At 32.7% G+C, this 16360-nt stretch overlaps 1 protein-coding gene across 1 annotated transcript; it reads left to right on the forward strand.

Annotated features, from left to right (window-relative positions):
- Positions 1-646: 646 nt before the first annotated feature.
- On the forward strand, positions 647-15369 carry ALB (albumin). Its single transcript, XM_011360523.1, has 14 exons — positions 647-725; positions 1427-1484; positions 2323-2455; positions 4584-4795; positions 5404-5536; positions 6277-6374; positions 7856-7985; positions 8908-9122; positions 10320-10452; positions 11560-11657; positions 12695-12833; positions 13457-13680; positions 14577-14709; positions 15328-15369. The coding sequence occupies exons 1-14, from the start codon at positions 647-649 to the stop codon at positions 15367-15369; spliced, it is 1827 nt and encodes a 608-aa protein (XP_011358825.1).
- The last annotated feature ends 991 nt before the right edge of the window (positions 15370-16360 follow it).

Raw genomic sequence — 16360 nt, forward strand, 5'->3', positions numbered from 1 at the left:
TTATACAAAAGGAAATTTTTTTTCCCTCTGTTTAGAAAGTTAGAATGGTTTTCTTTTTTCTTTTCTAATTTAAATTTTTAAGCTTTAAAAAAATGATTTCTCCAATAAAAATAATTCCATAGGCAGACATTCTTTTATTTTGTTCATCTGTAGCCTGAAAGACAAGTCTATTTCCCTTATTCATGATAAAAGCATACTTGGAATTAGTAATCTATACAACTCAGAGTGGAGCTCTTTTAGTATGTCTTATTTCCAAGCTAAGTCATTGCTTTGGCTAAATTTTTGTCAAGATTTAAAACTCAAATGTTCAAATGGTAAATCACAGATAAAGAACATGATAATGAACAATTGATACGGATTGTTTAAATTCTTAGGTAACATTTGGTAAGATGTTTTACATAATTTCATGAATTGACAAGGTCTTGTAGGGAAATGAGTTCCAGATGGCAAACATATGCAAGAGATTTAGTCAAACAATTTTTTGGCAAGAACATTATGAATTTTGTAAACAGTTGGGAGTCAAAGAAACACAAAGATGAGTCTAGTTAATAATCTACAATTATTGGTTAAAGGACTATATTAATACTCATTTCCCTCCATTTATCTTACTTTTTGTCTTCTTTCGACTCCACAAGCCTTTGCCACAATGAAGTGGGTAACCTTTATTTCCCTTCTCTTTCTGTTCAGCTCTGCTTATTCCAGGGGTGTGTTTCGTCGAGATACACGTAAGAATTCTATTTTTCTATTGTTCTAATTTATTTTATTTTCCTAGTAAAAGAAAGTTTCAGTAAACTTTAAAGTTTACTGCATCTTTAAAGTTTTCCTTTAGCATTTATTTCTAGACTAGCATAGTATTTTGTATTTGTGAACACTTAGGAAGTTACCTTATTAATATATTTCTAATATCCTGCATGAAAAAAATGATGAGAATTGTTTAGTAAGTGTAATTTTATTTTGCAGCTGAAGGAACTTAAATTAATTTAACCTTTACAGATTATAGTTAAAGATAAAATTCATAGCTCCAAAATCTCAAAGCTCTATTCATTGCACCTTGATGTAGTAAAAAAACCAACAAAACCTGAGTTGTTAATCTTATAAATAGAATGTGTGTTTATATTTTTCCTTTCAGATTGTCCTCTCAGTAGCTGTTAATATATACTAAGAGCATTAGAGCTTATCAAAATTTGTACAAAAAGCTATAAATACTTAATTATTTTAATGATTTTTCAGACATTATCATTGGTATTGAATAACTCTTCTGTTTAAAAGCAGAAGCAGTCCACCATCATCCTAAGATTTTCTGTAGGGATCAGAGCCCAGTATTTTGGAGCAAATGAATACCTAAGTCAAATAGAGAGAAACGTAAAAAGTAATATCATAACCAGTTGTTTTCATCAGACTTTAAACAAATCTTTTTTCCCTCTAGACAAGAGTGAGATTGCCCATCGGTATAATGATTTGGGAGAAGAACAATTCAGAGAACTGTAAGTTAAAATATTGGAGTCAAATTTAATGTTCTAATAGCACTGGTTGTTTTCTGAAGTTCTCACATTCCTGTCATCAAAGTCCAGACTCTAAAACAGTACTGTCCTATAGAATTTTCTGCACTGAAGAAAATATTCTATATCATTGCTGTCCAATATGGTATTCATTGGCCACCTGTGGTTATTGAGTACCTTACATATGGCAAGTGCACCTGAGGATCACAAATTAATTATATTTAATTTTAATTTATTTAACTCTATATAGTCATGTGTAGCAGATGGCTGCATATTAGAAAGTGTAGCTCTGGATGATGGGAAAGACTTTCATATATGGTTCCTTTCACAACACACTGATTAAATTCCTTTCCCTAGCAAATAGATCTGTGGTTTCTTGAGAGCATTTTAATATTTTTTAATCTAGTAAAAATGAGAAAATAGTTTATTATTTAAAGGTCAATCTCATACTATAGCCTGACTAAATGAAGTATGCGTGTGTTTTTTGTTTCTTGTTTTATATAGCCAGAGGGACTATGTAATGCCCCTTGTCTTAACAATTAGATCTATTTAGAAAACATTATGCTTGCTTGCTCTGTATGTGTGCATCTACTCAGGCACACACGCTTATTTAAACATGATGGAAATGCATATTCTCTTTGCTTAGAAAGCCACATATGCTTGGTTAGGCATCAGATAATAGCTGATATGAATAGGCTTTCTGGATAATAATAAGATGTATAAAATATAGAACATATACTGATAGCCAATGTTTTCTCTAACATAACAACCTACTTTATACTAAAATTTTATTATACCAATTTTTCCATGTCCTTTGTTTCAGGGTACTGATTACCTTTTCTCAGTATCTCCAGCAGTGCCCATTTGATGAGCATAGCAAATTAACAAATGAAGTAACTGAGTTTGCAAAAACATGTGCTGCTGATGAGTCAGCTGCAAATTGTGACAAGTCGCTTGTAAGTACATTCTGATTTTGAATATTAGTTTTTCTTTTAAGTAATCCTGAGCATTTCAGAGGGAAAAAAATTCTATTTTAGTTTTCTCAGTTATTACGAAATGACCATATTTGTAAGCAACACTCAAAAGTGGGTAGAGCCATCGTTTTTCCTATGATAGAGACATTCTAGCTATACCCATACTTTTAAAAACATTTTTTTATTATTAAATTTACTGAGGTGACATTAATAAAGTTATATAGCTTTCAAGTGCACACTTCAATAATACATCATATATTTAGTGCCTTGTGTGTTCACTACTCAAAGTCATATCTCCTTCTATCACCTTATATTTGATTCCCTTTACCCTTATTTACCTCCCACTCCCTTTCCTTCTGGTAACCACTAAACTGTTTTCTATGTTCATAAATTTTTTTTGTCTTTTTTGTTTGTTGCTTTCAGTTTGATATCATACATAGAAGTGAAATCATATGGTTCTCAATTTTTTATGTTTGACTTATTTCACTTAGCATGATTATCTCAGTATTAATCCACGTTGTCGCAAATGGCAGTATTTCATCTCTTATGGCATGAAAAGATGCTCAACTTCACTAGCTATTAGGGAAATGCAAATCAAAACCACAATGAGATACTATCTCACACCTGTTAGAATGGCTATAATCAACAAGACAAGTAATAACAAGTGTTGGAGAGGTTGTGGGGAAAAAGGAACCCTTATACACAGCTGGTGGAAATGTAAATTGATACAGCCACTATGCAAAACAGTATGAAGGGTCCACAAAAAATTAAATATAGAACTATCATATAATCCAGCAATCTCTCTTCTGGATATTTACCCCCCAAATTTGAAAACATTTATCCGTAAAGATATATGCACCCCAATGTTCATTGCAGCATTATTCATGGTGCCAAGACATGGAAACAACCAAAGTGGCCTTCAATAGATGATTGGGTAAAGAAGATGTGGTACATGTATATAATGGACTAAAAACATTTCTTTATTGAGACCACACACGATGGCATACCGTATTTAAATGGAAATTTTCTGTTTGTAAAAGTCTCTTTTTAGAATCTAAAGTTTGATTTCTTTACATAAAGGCTAATAGTAATAGCATGTTTTTTAATCTTCAGAAAATGCTCAACTGATTTTTGTGCTGATTTTCTTACCTGGGTATAGTAATAGTACAGCTATATTTTCCTCATTTTAGGGATAGTCATATTTTTACATTCAATAATATATCGAGGTATTCATTTCTTTTAAAGGACTTTGAGCTTTTGGTATTTTCAGAAAGGTCTTTAATGCAAGGAGAGGATAATGTTTCTTTTGCCATTTGATTTATATATACTTTCTGGGGGCATGTCAATTTTTTATTTATCACTGAAGTCTTTTCTGCTCTTATATTTCTTTATATGTATCTCTTCATCAAGCCAGAATCAGTACTTTAACTCCACACAATGTCATGGCTCTAAATATGAATTTTTAAAAAAGAATTTTTTGAAAATTAATAAATTCTGTCTTGAGCAGTTTATTTTCCCTGGAGTTACAATTACTTTTATAATAAATATTAATGAGGATGGACAGGATTAATTTAATGGAATGTTCTTTGAGGCAAATATTTCTAGAACAAAGAGATCTATATTTTAATGCAATAACAATTAATATATAGTAAATTGTGTTACTCTTCAGTTTTTGAATGGTATCTACCAAAAAGTTGGATGTCTCACAAAGCAGATCAATTGAGAAACCATCTGAATCTTTTCCTCCCTAATGGGAATTCACCTGATACTTACAGGACTATTTTCGCTTAATTTTTCTATTGCGATTGCTCTTCTAGTCTTTAGCCTCAGGTGGAAATTAGAGTAATGCTCATTCCTTAAAGCCATTGACTGTCTTTTTTGCTTTTCTGTTTTATCCACTATAACAAATAGTATCAGTTAATTCTTAAAAAATTAAACATAGTTTTTCAAATCAAGGAAAACTCTCTAAATCTGAGAAAAAAGTGAATTTTTATATGATTTTCTAAAGAAGATATTTCTAACCAGAGTATTACATTTTTAATACTATTCCTCATGTGTAAAGAAAATAAAATATTGCCTACCAGTTTGAAGCTTTCTGTCTTCCATTTAGCATACTCTTTTTGGAGATAAATTGTGTACAGTTGCTTCTCTTCGTGAGACCTATGGTGAATTGGCTGACTGCTGTGAAAAACAAGATCCTGAGAGAAACGAATGCTTCCTGAAACACAAAGATGATGACCCAAACCTCCCGCCAATAGTGAAACCAGAGCCCGAAGCTTTGTGCACTGCCTTTCAAGAAAATAATAATAAGTTTTTGGAAAAGTAAGTAATCAGATTTTTATGCTTCAAAATTATGAATAGGTCAACTCAATCAACGATTACTATAATAAAAATGTTTTCAACATTAAGAGTTAGAAGCTTTTCTAATGAAGACTTAGAAAACTGTTCTTTTTAAAGAAGACTTAGAAAACTTTTCTAATGACAGTTTTCAAAGAGGTAATACTTGACACTATAAAATTTTACACAATAAAAATTTTATCAAAGATTTTTTAGACTTCATTGAAACAGAATATGATCTGTATAAAAATTGAGATTGACATGTATTAAAATATTATGAAGATATATTTAGTTATTCTCAGAATTAACCTTATTTTAGTCAATTATATTATATCATAAATAACTATTTTACATGTGTATATATGTGTATATATAGTTTATATATATATATATAAACTTATATATATATGTAAGTTTAACCTTTTTATTGACTTAATGAAATAGGCAAGATCATCTTGTGCAAATAGTGCTTAACTGGTAAATTAGATGTCTTCGAGTTTTGGAGTCTCTGAGGAAAATGTTGATTTTGATTGTTTCTTAATACCATTTGCTATAGAAAAATGATGGCCTGTTCTTCTTTTTAAAAAATTTAGTTACTTATATGAAGTTTCCAGAAGACATCCTTACTTTTATGGCCCAGAACTCCTTTACTATGTTAAAAAATATAAAGCAATTTTAACAGAATGCTGCCAAGCTGCTGATAAAGCTACGTGCCTGGCACCAAAGGTATGTCCTAGAAGAAGAATGAAAGAACCAGTTCGGCCCCAAACCTCAGATCTGGGGCACCTTATGGCTAGATTAGGAAACCTAAGCCTCTGATATAAACTTCTTGATCTGGTCGAAAAGCCTTCCTCACACTTATCCACCCCAAGGATCTTTCACACTCTCCGAAGTCCTCCGACATCCTCATTTTCTCCTTTTAAGTTTTGTCATAGTGGATCTGATAAAGGGAATTACTGTGTATGTGCCTACATTTTCCTCTTCTTTTCATGGTGCTGGTCACTATAGTGAAATACAGAAACTTATTGGTAAAATTGCACAGCAAAGGGCCACAGATTTGTTTATCTTTCTATGAGAATTCCTTACTAGGGAGGGACTTCGAAGTGGAGAATTTCACTGCATCTGGTAGCCTGGGTTTCTTCATTCGTTCCATAAATTAAGAAGTCAGTAAAATTATATTCCCAGGGATGTTAGTGTACTCTGTTCTTACAACTTTCCCTTCAGTTCTCTTTTAACTGGCAATGCCTATATGCTGGTTCTTAGCTAGCTGGAGGCTTCCACTATAACCAGACCAATTCTTCCTTTTCTTAGAGAGCATAATAATTATTTGCCAATAGTGAGTACTTGGGAATTTAAGTGTATATTATCTCTTTAAAATTTAATTTGACATAGTCTCGCCTGAACTTATGAAGGTGTGTTTCATGTAGAATTTTAAAAAATATTTTCAAAATGATTTCTTTTTGCAGGCAAAAGTTTTGAAGGAGAAACTACAGGCTTCAAGTGCCAAACAGAGACACAGGTGTGCCAGTATCCAAAAATTTGGAGAGAGAGCTTTCAAAGCATGGTAATTTAAATTTAGTTTTGTACTTTATAATGTAAATGATGATGGTTCAGTTGACAAAATTGTATATTTACGTGGCTTTTCACACAGTGCTTTCATAAACATCTTTTTGGTTGTCTAAAAGGTAGAAATTTAACAAAAGCGAAAATCATAGCATAGATGACAATTTGTCCTTTTTTTATCATATTTTTTCAAAATAGTCAAAAATTTTAGAAGATATCATTTTTGTCCTTCTAGGACAGGTATTTAAACTCTTATTTATTTACAAAGACTAGGGATCTTATTCTAATGGTACACTATTTTCATAGAGTTGTCCTCAAGGTCTTTTATTTATTTTTAATTCACCCTGCCCTCTGCAATTACTTGGAAGTGTCTACTTGTCCTTTTATGTTCTGATCATTAAATTCAGCCATCAGGATTACTTCTCATTTTTCTCATAGCTTCAGCTTTGTTCTTAATTTCTTGTTTGCCTAGGTCTCTATTTTTATATTACTTAGTTGGTACTAGGAGTATCCTTCATTATCTGAGCCAAGAACTCAACCCCTCACCCCCATCCCTCACTTGCTAGTCAACAATTAATCAAAACAAACAGAGGGTAAAATGAATAGACATTTTGCAAAATCTCTAAAGACTGTCATTTGAACTATCTTTGCCTGTCACCTCTACCATCTATATACCACCACCAACCAACCAAATAAATAAAACAACCCCAATGTGAAACAATACACAGTTAAATAGGCTGTGATTGGTTTGGGGAAGAAGTAAGTAGCTTTTATCAGATTTAGGCAACTCTGAAATTATTTGTGAAAGCATGTGAATATTAACCTTTTATATCTTGTCCTGGGGCTTAGAGATTATGCTGAATAAATTTCTTGGTAATTGTACTCTTAATCAAACTCCCTAATTTTGCAGAGGTTATGAAATTTCTCTTATCAGAGTCCTTCAGAAAGTCAGGAAGAATGAATTTTAATTGGTAAAAAATTAACTGGAGTTTGTATGGCACTTTCCAGTTTATAAAATGCTTTCATATGTATTACCTAATTTAATCCTCACAACAATCTTTTGATTTTCCAGGCTGTTGTGACTCTTTAGGGACTGAAGCTCAGGTTGTCTAAGTAATTTACCTGGGATCACACTGCTAACATGCAACAAAGTCAGATCTGGAAGTCAGATAGGACTCCAAACATGATGCTTCTTAGTATGCCGCCTCTTTTAGAATTTTTCTTTGATTTATGACTTTATGAATCACTGGACTTCTTTCTATCCACCACACACTCTTATAATGGTTAATTCTGCCCTATGGAAATATTTCTTCCTAAGATAACTCGGTTCAGAACTAGCAGTAAATGAGAACTAATAAATTTTACAAATTATTTCTATGTTATTTTGTCTTGAATTTTCTTGTTATGAGTACTACTTTCCTAGTGTTTCCACATAAAATATTGCATGTTTATGAAGTTTTAATGGGGGAATTTTCTTTTTAGGAGCATGGCTCGCGTGAGCCAGAGATTTCCCAAGGCTGATTTTATGGAACTTTCCAAGATAGTGTCAGATCTTAGCAAAATCCACAAGGAATGCTGCCATGGTGACCTGCTTGAATGTGCAGATGACAGGGTAAGGAATCCTCAGTATTCTTTTTGGTAACTTATGTGCTTTAGTTGGTATTTTAGTAATTTTAGTTTAGTTGAAATTGTCTTCTATGCCTAATCTGCTCAATCCTTTCCCTGAGTTGTGTGTGTGTGTGTGTGTGTGTGTGTGTTTTGTAAACCTAGCTATCTCATTCACTAAATGATTTGATAAACACATTTACTAATTTTTAATCCTTTTTAGTCATATTCTAAGTGAGAACAAAGACTTAAACTGAAGTAGAATAGCTACAAAGGCAGATTTCTAAGTTTTTTGGGAGAGGTGGATAGAGTTGAGGAAGAGCTAGTACCTAAAGAGACCTTTGGAAATTATGTAATTTTTCCCTCTCTAGTTTACCTTAATTAACTCTCTGTGTTAAACAGAAAAATATTTAGCATGATATCTCTTTTCCCCAAACTGAAATATATGACAAAATACCAGAATCCTAATTTCTCAGAACACTCTGGAAAATTTAAGGCAGATATTTTACATGTGTAAATAGGGCCTGTGACTGTAATCTTGACTATATTTTTCAAAACTCACATTCTTTATTTAGTTTTTTGGTTTCAAAATGCCTGCACTTAATTTAAAGGAATGTCTGGAAAAACAGTACTGGGTTTTAATAAAAAAATTTAATACCTTAACAATAGAGATATAAAATTAATAAATAACTGATAGGGGTCCCTGTTACTGAGTAGTATTTTAATCAAGTGGAAATGTTTTAGTAGTTCTATCTGAAGTCTCCAGGTTTAGGAGCACAGACAAAAATGTTCACAGAAGGCAGGTTGGTATGTGTATGGTCTTAGAATACAATAGAGGTGTTCTGCTATCATAATAAAAATCTGAAGAGAAAGTGGGAAAGTGTAGAGATGTCAATTTATGTTGAACAATTTTTATCAACTGCTTATAGGGAGATCTCGTCAAGTATATGTGTGACAATCAAGATTCATTCTCCAGTAAGCTGAAGGAATGCTGTGATAAGCCTCTGTTGGAAAAATCCCATTGCCTTTCTGAGGTGGAAAATGATGATTTGCCTAATGATCTGCCCTCAATAACTACTGATTTTGTTGACGATAAAGACGTTTGCAAAAACTATAAGGAAGCAAAAGACGCCTTCCTGGGCACGTAAGTGGATGAGGGATCATCCTTTCATAGCCTTTATATGGTCTGAGGATTTGGGAGTTATTCTAGGCTTTCCTTTAGAGTTGTTACTCTTTCCGTGTTGCCTACAATGCTTTTTTATCCTTTCCTCTCCCAGGCTTTACACTTTTTGGAAAAAATTAATTAGTTATAAAAAATTGTCACGAAATAATAACTTGTTCATGGCAAAAGCTCAGTCAATAGAGAAGAGTACAAAGTAATAAGTAAACTTTCTACTTTTACCCAACGCTCATTTCTTACTCTTTAGGGATATTTCTGGAAATACCTCTAGAATCATTATGTATGTATAAATTATATACCTATTTATTTATTCATTCAAAGATTATATCTTAAACTTAACATACATGTGTGAATATATGTAATACATTTTTATATCTCTGTATCTATCTATCTATCTATCTATCTATCTATCTATCTATCTGTCTATCATACATGTACCTATCTGATGGCAGCAAAGAAGTATAAAGAGATGTATTGAGTCTGCTACCAAGTGCTTTATATTTGTTTGAAAATACCGAAGTCCAGTAGCATGACAAGGCAGCATACAATTAAGTGACAAAATAAATGATTGTATGTATAGTAAGTTTGGTGATAAACTTTGCATTTTTATTCTTGGATTATAATAGTATTCTGTGCGCTAAATAATATTTCATAAAATTGTGAACCCTTCAAGATTTCACTCATACAGAGAGGAAAAAGAAGAATTTAAGAATATATCTTTGTTTATCTAGCACAACTTTTTTGAGATACAGTCTAAATCAAACAAAATATACATAATAATAACAAAAGTCATCAAACATTTAATATGTGCTAGACAGTGTGTGTTATGCATAGGTTATGTCATGTATTTCTCACAACTACCTTAGATAGTTGAAATAGATACTATTGAAATAGATACTATTATTATCCCCATTCTAAAGAGGGGGAAACTAAAGCTATGAAAGTTTTAATAAATTGCCTAAGACGATATAATAGAATAAGTGGCAAAGCCAGGATTTGAATAAAGGTAGCTTTACTCTGAACCCCAAGCCCTTAGCCTCCAAGCTTTACTGCATGCAGTTTAGTCAAATTGAGACTTTAGGGATATACTACTTTGTGGTTAGTTATGTGATTTCTTGATTATTTGTCCAACTAACTCTATTTTATTTTCATCTTAATTAGGTTTTTGTATGAATACTCAAGAAGGCATCCAGAATACGCTATCTCAATGCTATTGAGGATTGCCAAGGAATATGAAGCTACACTGGAGAGGTGCTGTGCCACTGATGATGCTCATGCGTGCTATTCCAAAGTGGTAGGTTTCTTGAAGGAATAAAAAATGTAACTTTTGGTGATTTCAATAACAAGAAAGAAAAATAATGCAAGAATGGAAGATGTTATATATTACAATTTAGATATTTTATTGAGATGGTTTAGATTCTGTGCTCTTAAACATTTTAGGGAAAAATAGCTTTTAATAGAATGGCTAATAAAACAGAATAGTCTAGAGGAAAAGATCCGAAAAGAGCAATTTCTAATTCCATGAAATCTTGACCATGTCTTTTCTCTTTTTTATACTCCTGAGAACAAAATAAGATAAAGCGAATTTAAATGTAAAAGAGATTTAACTTAGACATATAGTTAATATGATTCCAAGACTTATCAGCTATCGAGAATTAGTATCTTAAGGGAGGTTGTGAAATCTATTCATTTAGAATATTTTCAAAATATTTTGAGAAGGTTTAGGAATAGTTTTACAAGAAATTAAGTAAGGAGAGGAAATCTGTTTTGAAGGATTTTTAGTAAACTTAGCTGTGCTAAAATAGGATTTTAGCATGTTTAGGATATTTAGCACTTTTAACATACATAGTGGTTTCGAAGCTTTAGAATTAGAGGAAAGTCATTCTTTCTTCTACCGAGAACCTGCTATGTGCCAGACACCACACTGGAACCTGTGACCAAGATAAAATCTCTTATTTCAGAGAACTCAGGATCCAACTAAAGAGTTGGCTTAATAATAATAATACAATCATAGCTATCATTTACTGAGATGTTCCAGGCATTGTTTTAGTTTCATTAGCTCATGCAATTTACAGAGCAATTCTCTGAGGCGAGTACAGTTTTTATCTCCATCTTAGAAGTGAGGTTTCTAAAACTTGGCAATTAGAAGTAAAGTTGCATAACTAGGAAGTGAGTCAGATGGCCTGGCTCAAATACTAGCAGTTATACTCCAGAGTCTGAATATTCTTAATCACTTATACTATGGAGTTTGGATATATTGTAATAGATTTGACATCAAAGATCTATTTATATGGCTTTGTGCAGAAAGGAAGAAGGATCTCATTCTGTCTATAGGGGTTAAAAACAACCCGCAAATGGTCCTCTGGTAGAATCCTATACATGCAATTCTTTTACCTTTCAGTTTGATGAACTTCAACCTCTTGTGGATGAGCCTCAGAAGTTAATGAAACAAAACTGTGAATTTTTTGAAAACCTTGGACCATATGGCTTCCAAAATATGTATGTATTTTATTTACTAACCAATTTTTTTCTTGGTTGACCTGTAATTACTTAAGACTTAATATAGAGACCACCTGTTACAGAGCTTTTAATCATACAAATACAGTATATATCTCTAATCCCTCTACATCTAGAAAGACTGGAGAAGGAGAGATAAAACAGGTGATGGGATGGGACGAAGAAGCTTATATTTGAGTGCAGTTTGAAAAATTAGCCTCTTGAGACTGGGAAGGAAAATACCAAATCTTGGGATACCTTTTGAAGGTTAAGAAATACTTTTGGAGCAAACAAAAGACAGCAATGCTTTACAGAACAGGAAATAGTTGGCCTCGAATAGCAGTAGCTCAAGAAGTACTGTAATATATAAGTTGATAGACTAATGTCCTGATCTAATAAAGTCTTATCAAGGGAGGTAAAGACAATAAGGGACACATCATTAGGTAGATATTTATTGTTCAAAATATACCTAGCAACACTCTTCTAACTGTGGGTGCTAGGGATAAGAACAATGAATAAGTATGTTCTCTTAAGTAAATTACAGTCATACATTGACTTTCAGTGGTGTTTGGCATTCTTAGTAAATGATTTTTACATCCTAGATACCATGCCATGTTGATTGCATATTTTATTTCTTTTAACCTTGCATTGTCCTTATTGAGTCAAGTATATTTCTACAATTTTGTAGATGAGGAAATTCATCCATATCTTTCAAATTTAGCACAGTGCTGATATACATTAAGTTCTCAGTGGGTTTATTAAAAGAAAGAAGAAATTGATAAATATATTAATGTCTCTGAACTATAATAAGTCACTTACCTAAGATTATACAGGAACTCGAATTTAGGCTTAACTGGTTGTTCAGGATTAGGTCTTCCCCCACACTACTCCACCAACCTAGAGATAGAGATAATTTTATGAATGGAAAATCATTTAAATTAATTTTGGCTAAGTGTTTTCTGCTTTACCTACTATGTTAGGGAAAAAACAAACAAACAGTTTCTTGCCTGGCTGAAAAAATATGGACTATTTTGTTATAGGCTCACTATTCGTTACACCAAGAAAATGCCCCAAGTGTCAACTCCAACTCTTCTGGTAATCTCAAAAGAACTAGCAAACATGGGCAACAAGTGTTGTACACTTCCTGAATCCAAAAGAATGGCTTGTGCTGAAGACTATGTGAGTCTTTTAAAATACAATAAGTTAATAATGATGAATTTTTTGCCTTTGGATAAAGACAAAGCTAGCTTTCAGAAGCAGGAGTGAAATAACGTGTGCATGTGCGTGTGCACACGTGTATGTGCGTGTGTGTGGTAGTGGTTGCCAAGACTTGGTCACTTATATTATCCTGACCATCAGAATGAGGATTTAGATAAGATTCCAAAGATGATAAATTGTTTTGAAAAAATTCCATGAAGTTTCAATGTTTCATTCTGTCATTTAAAAATATTTTCACTTCCTTTGGGATTTTTCCCTTAATGTGTCAGTATAAGACTGTTTCCTCCCCACTCCAACACATATCTTAGGACTCAATTCAAATTATTTTAATCATTTATTCTCTCAAATGAGAATATTTAATTCTCATTTAGACATATTTTAAAAAGAAAAGACTTTTACACGTCCCTTATATCTGTAGTTCTAAACATAAGCAAATCACTGTCTCAAATCAACCTTGGATTCAATGTTGCTAGTTAAAATTCAACATTTCTTTTTTTTTTTTTTGATCCATAGGAAAGTAGGATTTCATGGAAAACTTTTAATTATGCTTCTTTTGAATTTCTATTCTCCTCACTGTTCTTTAGCTGTCATTGGTCCTGAACCGATTGTGTGTGTTGCACGAGAAGACACCAGTGAGTGACAAAATTACCAAATGCTGCACAGACTCCTTGGTGAACAGACGACCATGCTTTTCTTCTCTGGAAGCCGATGAAACATACGTCCCCAAAGAATTTAATGCTGAAACATTCACCTTTCATGCAGATGTATGCACACTTCCTGACTCTGAGAAACACCTCAAGGAACAAACGTAAGTATTTCATTATTGCATGCATTCATAATCTTGATAGAGAGAACTGTAAATTGAAATGAGTAACTTTTTCTGAACCAGTGTGATTATTATATTCCTTAGAAAGAGTATTTAAGTATTGGCTTATTAAGGTGATGAAAGTGTCAATAAAAAAATGGATAAGTTCTTGTTTTCTTAGTGAATCTAAAAATTCAAGTTCTGTGGCTTGACTCCCTACTACTGTCACAAGGGGTTAGAAATGCAACGTCAAGTTGTTATCATCTCTGGTGTGTTCCGATTGTAGCCATAGACATAAGAGCAATATTGTAAAACCTACTGCGCCCATATGACTCTTTCTAGCACTATCCTCAGCAGATGTCAATAAAAGAGAACCACCAGCTCCCATGAGTTTGGATAGTGTTATTGTCCACTATTCACTTTGAATGAGCCAAATTTCAAAGACCAAATGTAATTCTCATATTAGAAACTTTTAAATGGAGTCCAAGATAATTAAGCTCTTAAGCATCATTTCTAGCTCTTAAATTGCTATAAACTTTAATATGGTTTAACTCCCAAAATCTAAATAATTTATAAATGCAATTATGTAATCTTTTCCAAAGATTTAACTGAAAAGAGATTGATTGGTTGAGATTTATTGACACTACAGATGTTGAGCAGTTTACACTGATGATTTCATTTGATCCTTCCACCAATCCAATGGAGGTAGATTTTATTTTCCTCATATGCAAATGAGAATATTGAAGTTTATAGTGGTAAGCCTGGGTATCAAGGTCAGAGTTAAGTGACTCCAAGGCTTACAATCTCAAACAACAGAGCTACTGTCTTCACTATCTCCATTTTCTTTTTGTATGTGAGTAAACTTTTTCCTGTTTTTTTTTTTTTTAATTCAAATGCAGTGCACTTGTCGAGCTGTTGAAACACAAGCCCAAAGCAACTGATGAACAACTGAAAACTGTTATGGGAAATTTCTCAGCTTTTATAGAGAAGTGCTGCACAGCTGATGACAAAGAAGCCTGCTTTGCTGAGGAGGTGCTGTAGTTGTCTTCATTTTAATATGTCTAATTTCCTTTGCTGTTGTGTTTGATCAAGCTAGGGCTTAGGGGCTTAAGTACCTGAAAGATACTCCGTACATGTGGGACAGGAATCTTATTTTACATACAGTTGTCTCACAGGATGACTTAAATAGCTCTTGTATGCTGCACTGGAGCATATTATTAAATGTTTGTAATGTTTGTTCTGTTTCCAAGGTTGTAATATTTATGAATATAGATAGAAATATTTGGAAGTTCTGAAATCTTTTGGTAGAGGCAATCATTAAACCAAAATATTAACTTATTTAACTATTTTCTTTAAAAGTGATAGTTTGTGATTTGATTGAATCTAATCTTACAGGTTAGTAAGGAAGTTTATATTTAAGTGTCTGAATCATTTAACATTTTTCTCCTATGACTTGACAATCATTTTTATTCCGTTGGGGCAATGGATTTCAGTAAGTTTCCTTCTAGAGATTCTAGTACTAAGCTGGAATTAAAGAATGTAATGCATATAAAATTACTTTGTAATCACCAATTGCTGTATAAATGTTAATTCTTTTTCTAATAGTGATGCTAATATTTTCCCCAAATCTGTCATTTCTTTTTTATTCAGGGTCCGAAACTTGTTGCTTCAAGTCAAGCTACCCTTGCCTAAAAATAACACAATCACAAGCATCTCAGGTAACTATGCTCTGGATTTTTCTTTAAAAAGTAATTGTAATAGTTATTATTAAAATAGCAAAGATCGAGCATTTGCTAAGAGCCATATAAACCAGTGACAACCACTGTTCTAAGCTCCTTATATGTATTAACTTATTTAATTCTCAAAATAGTTGCTTGAGTTGAGTTCCATTATTATTCTCTTTTTTCAGATGAGAAAATGAAGGCTCAGATCAATGCATAGGTTAAAGAATTTACCCAAGGATCACCCAGCTAGTGAGAGTTGGAGCTACAATTAAAAATTCAAACCAGAGCTTGATAGTTAATCATGGTTCTGTTCTGACCTAATGTGACAGACACTGTAGAGAGAACCATTCAACTAAGCAATAGCTCAACAGTGGGATACTTCAGGTAGTAGGCTGGACGATATGAAAGTACATTTTTGTAGGTTAAAAAATGGTGAATGACAATGATTTTATAAAATTCAACCTAATAACACATTCATTTCATTGGAGAGTATGGTAGACCCACCTTATTGTGCATTTAGGCAAGAAAGCAACTTTGCATCTCTGGAAATTTGGTAATTTCAAAAATGATTTGTTTTAGTACTAAATGACAAGATATTCTTCTTAAAGTTCTAACTTGAAGAAGACACCTTGTTTGTTTGTAATTAACTTAGGTAAGAAATAGGTGTTAAGGAAATGACTTTGAGGCATGATGATGAAAGCCGTGACTTTGAAGCCTGAGGATTCTGATAACATCAGTGATGAAGAGATGACTTTATAGTACTTATTGGGGTGTCCTTTCCCTTAGCTCAACAGAAGAATTTAGCTGCCACAAGTCTAGGGCAAGCTTGAATTATTTTCATTGGTGGAAAGTGCAGAAAGACAGTCTAAGCAATTTGGCCTTCACTGAAATAGACCTGAAAAGCACACGCCATTCTACAAACAGTACTTATATTTGTCCTTTTGTTTTTTCAGCTCACC

This window comes from Pteropus vampyrus, unplaced genomic scaffold (assembly GCF_000151845.1).
Source record: "Pteropus vampyrus isolate Shadow unplaced genomic scaffold, Pvam_2.0 Scaffold56, whole genome shotgun sequence".
Classification (NCBI taxonomy): Eukaryota; Metazoa; Chordata; class Mammalia; order Chiroptera; family Pteropodidae; genus Pteropus; species Pteropus vampyrus.

What these genes read in the sequence shown, in the direction of transcription:
- ALB (XM_011360523.1), top strand. Translation starts at nt 647, where the DNA reads ATGAAGTGGGTAACCTTTATTTCCCTTCTCTTTCTGTTCAGCTCTGCT. An exon ending in AATAATAAGTTTTTGGAAAA is followed by an intron (nt 4,796 to 5,403) that starts GTAAGTAATCAG and finishes TAAAAAATTTAG; the next exon opens with TTACTTATATGAAGTTTCCA. An exon ending in AAACACCTCAAGGAACAAAC is followed by an intron (nt 13,681 to 14,576) that starts GTAAGTATTTCA and finishes ATTCAAATGCAG; the next exon opens with TGCACTTGTCGAGCTGTTGA.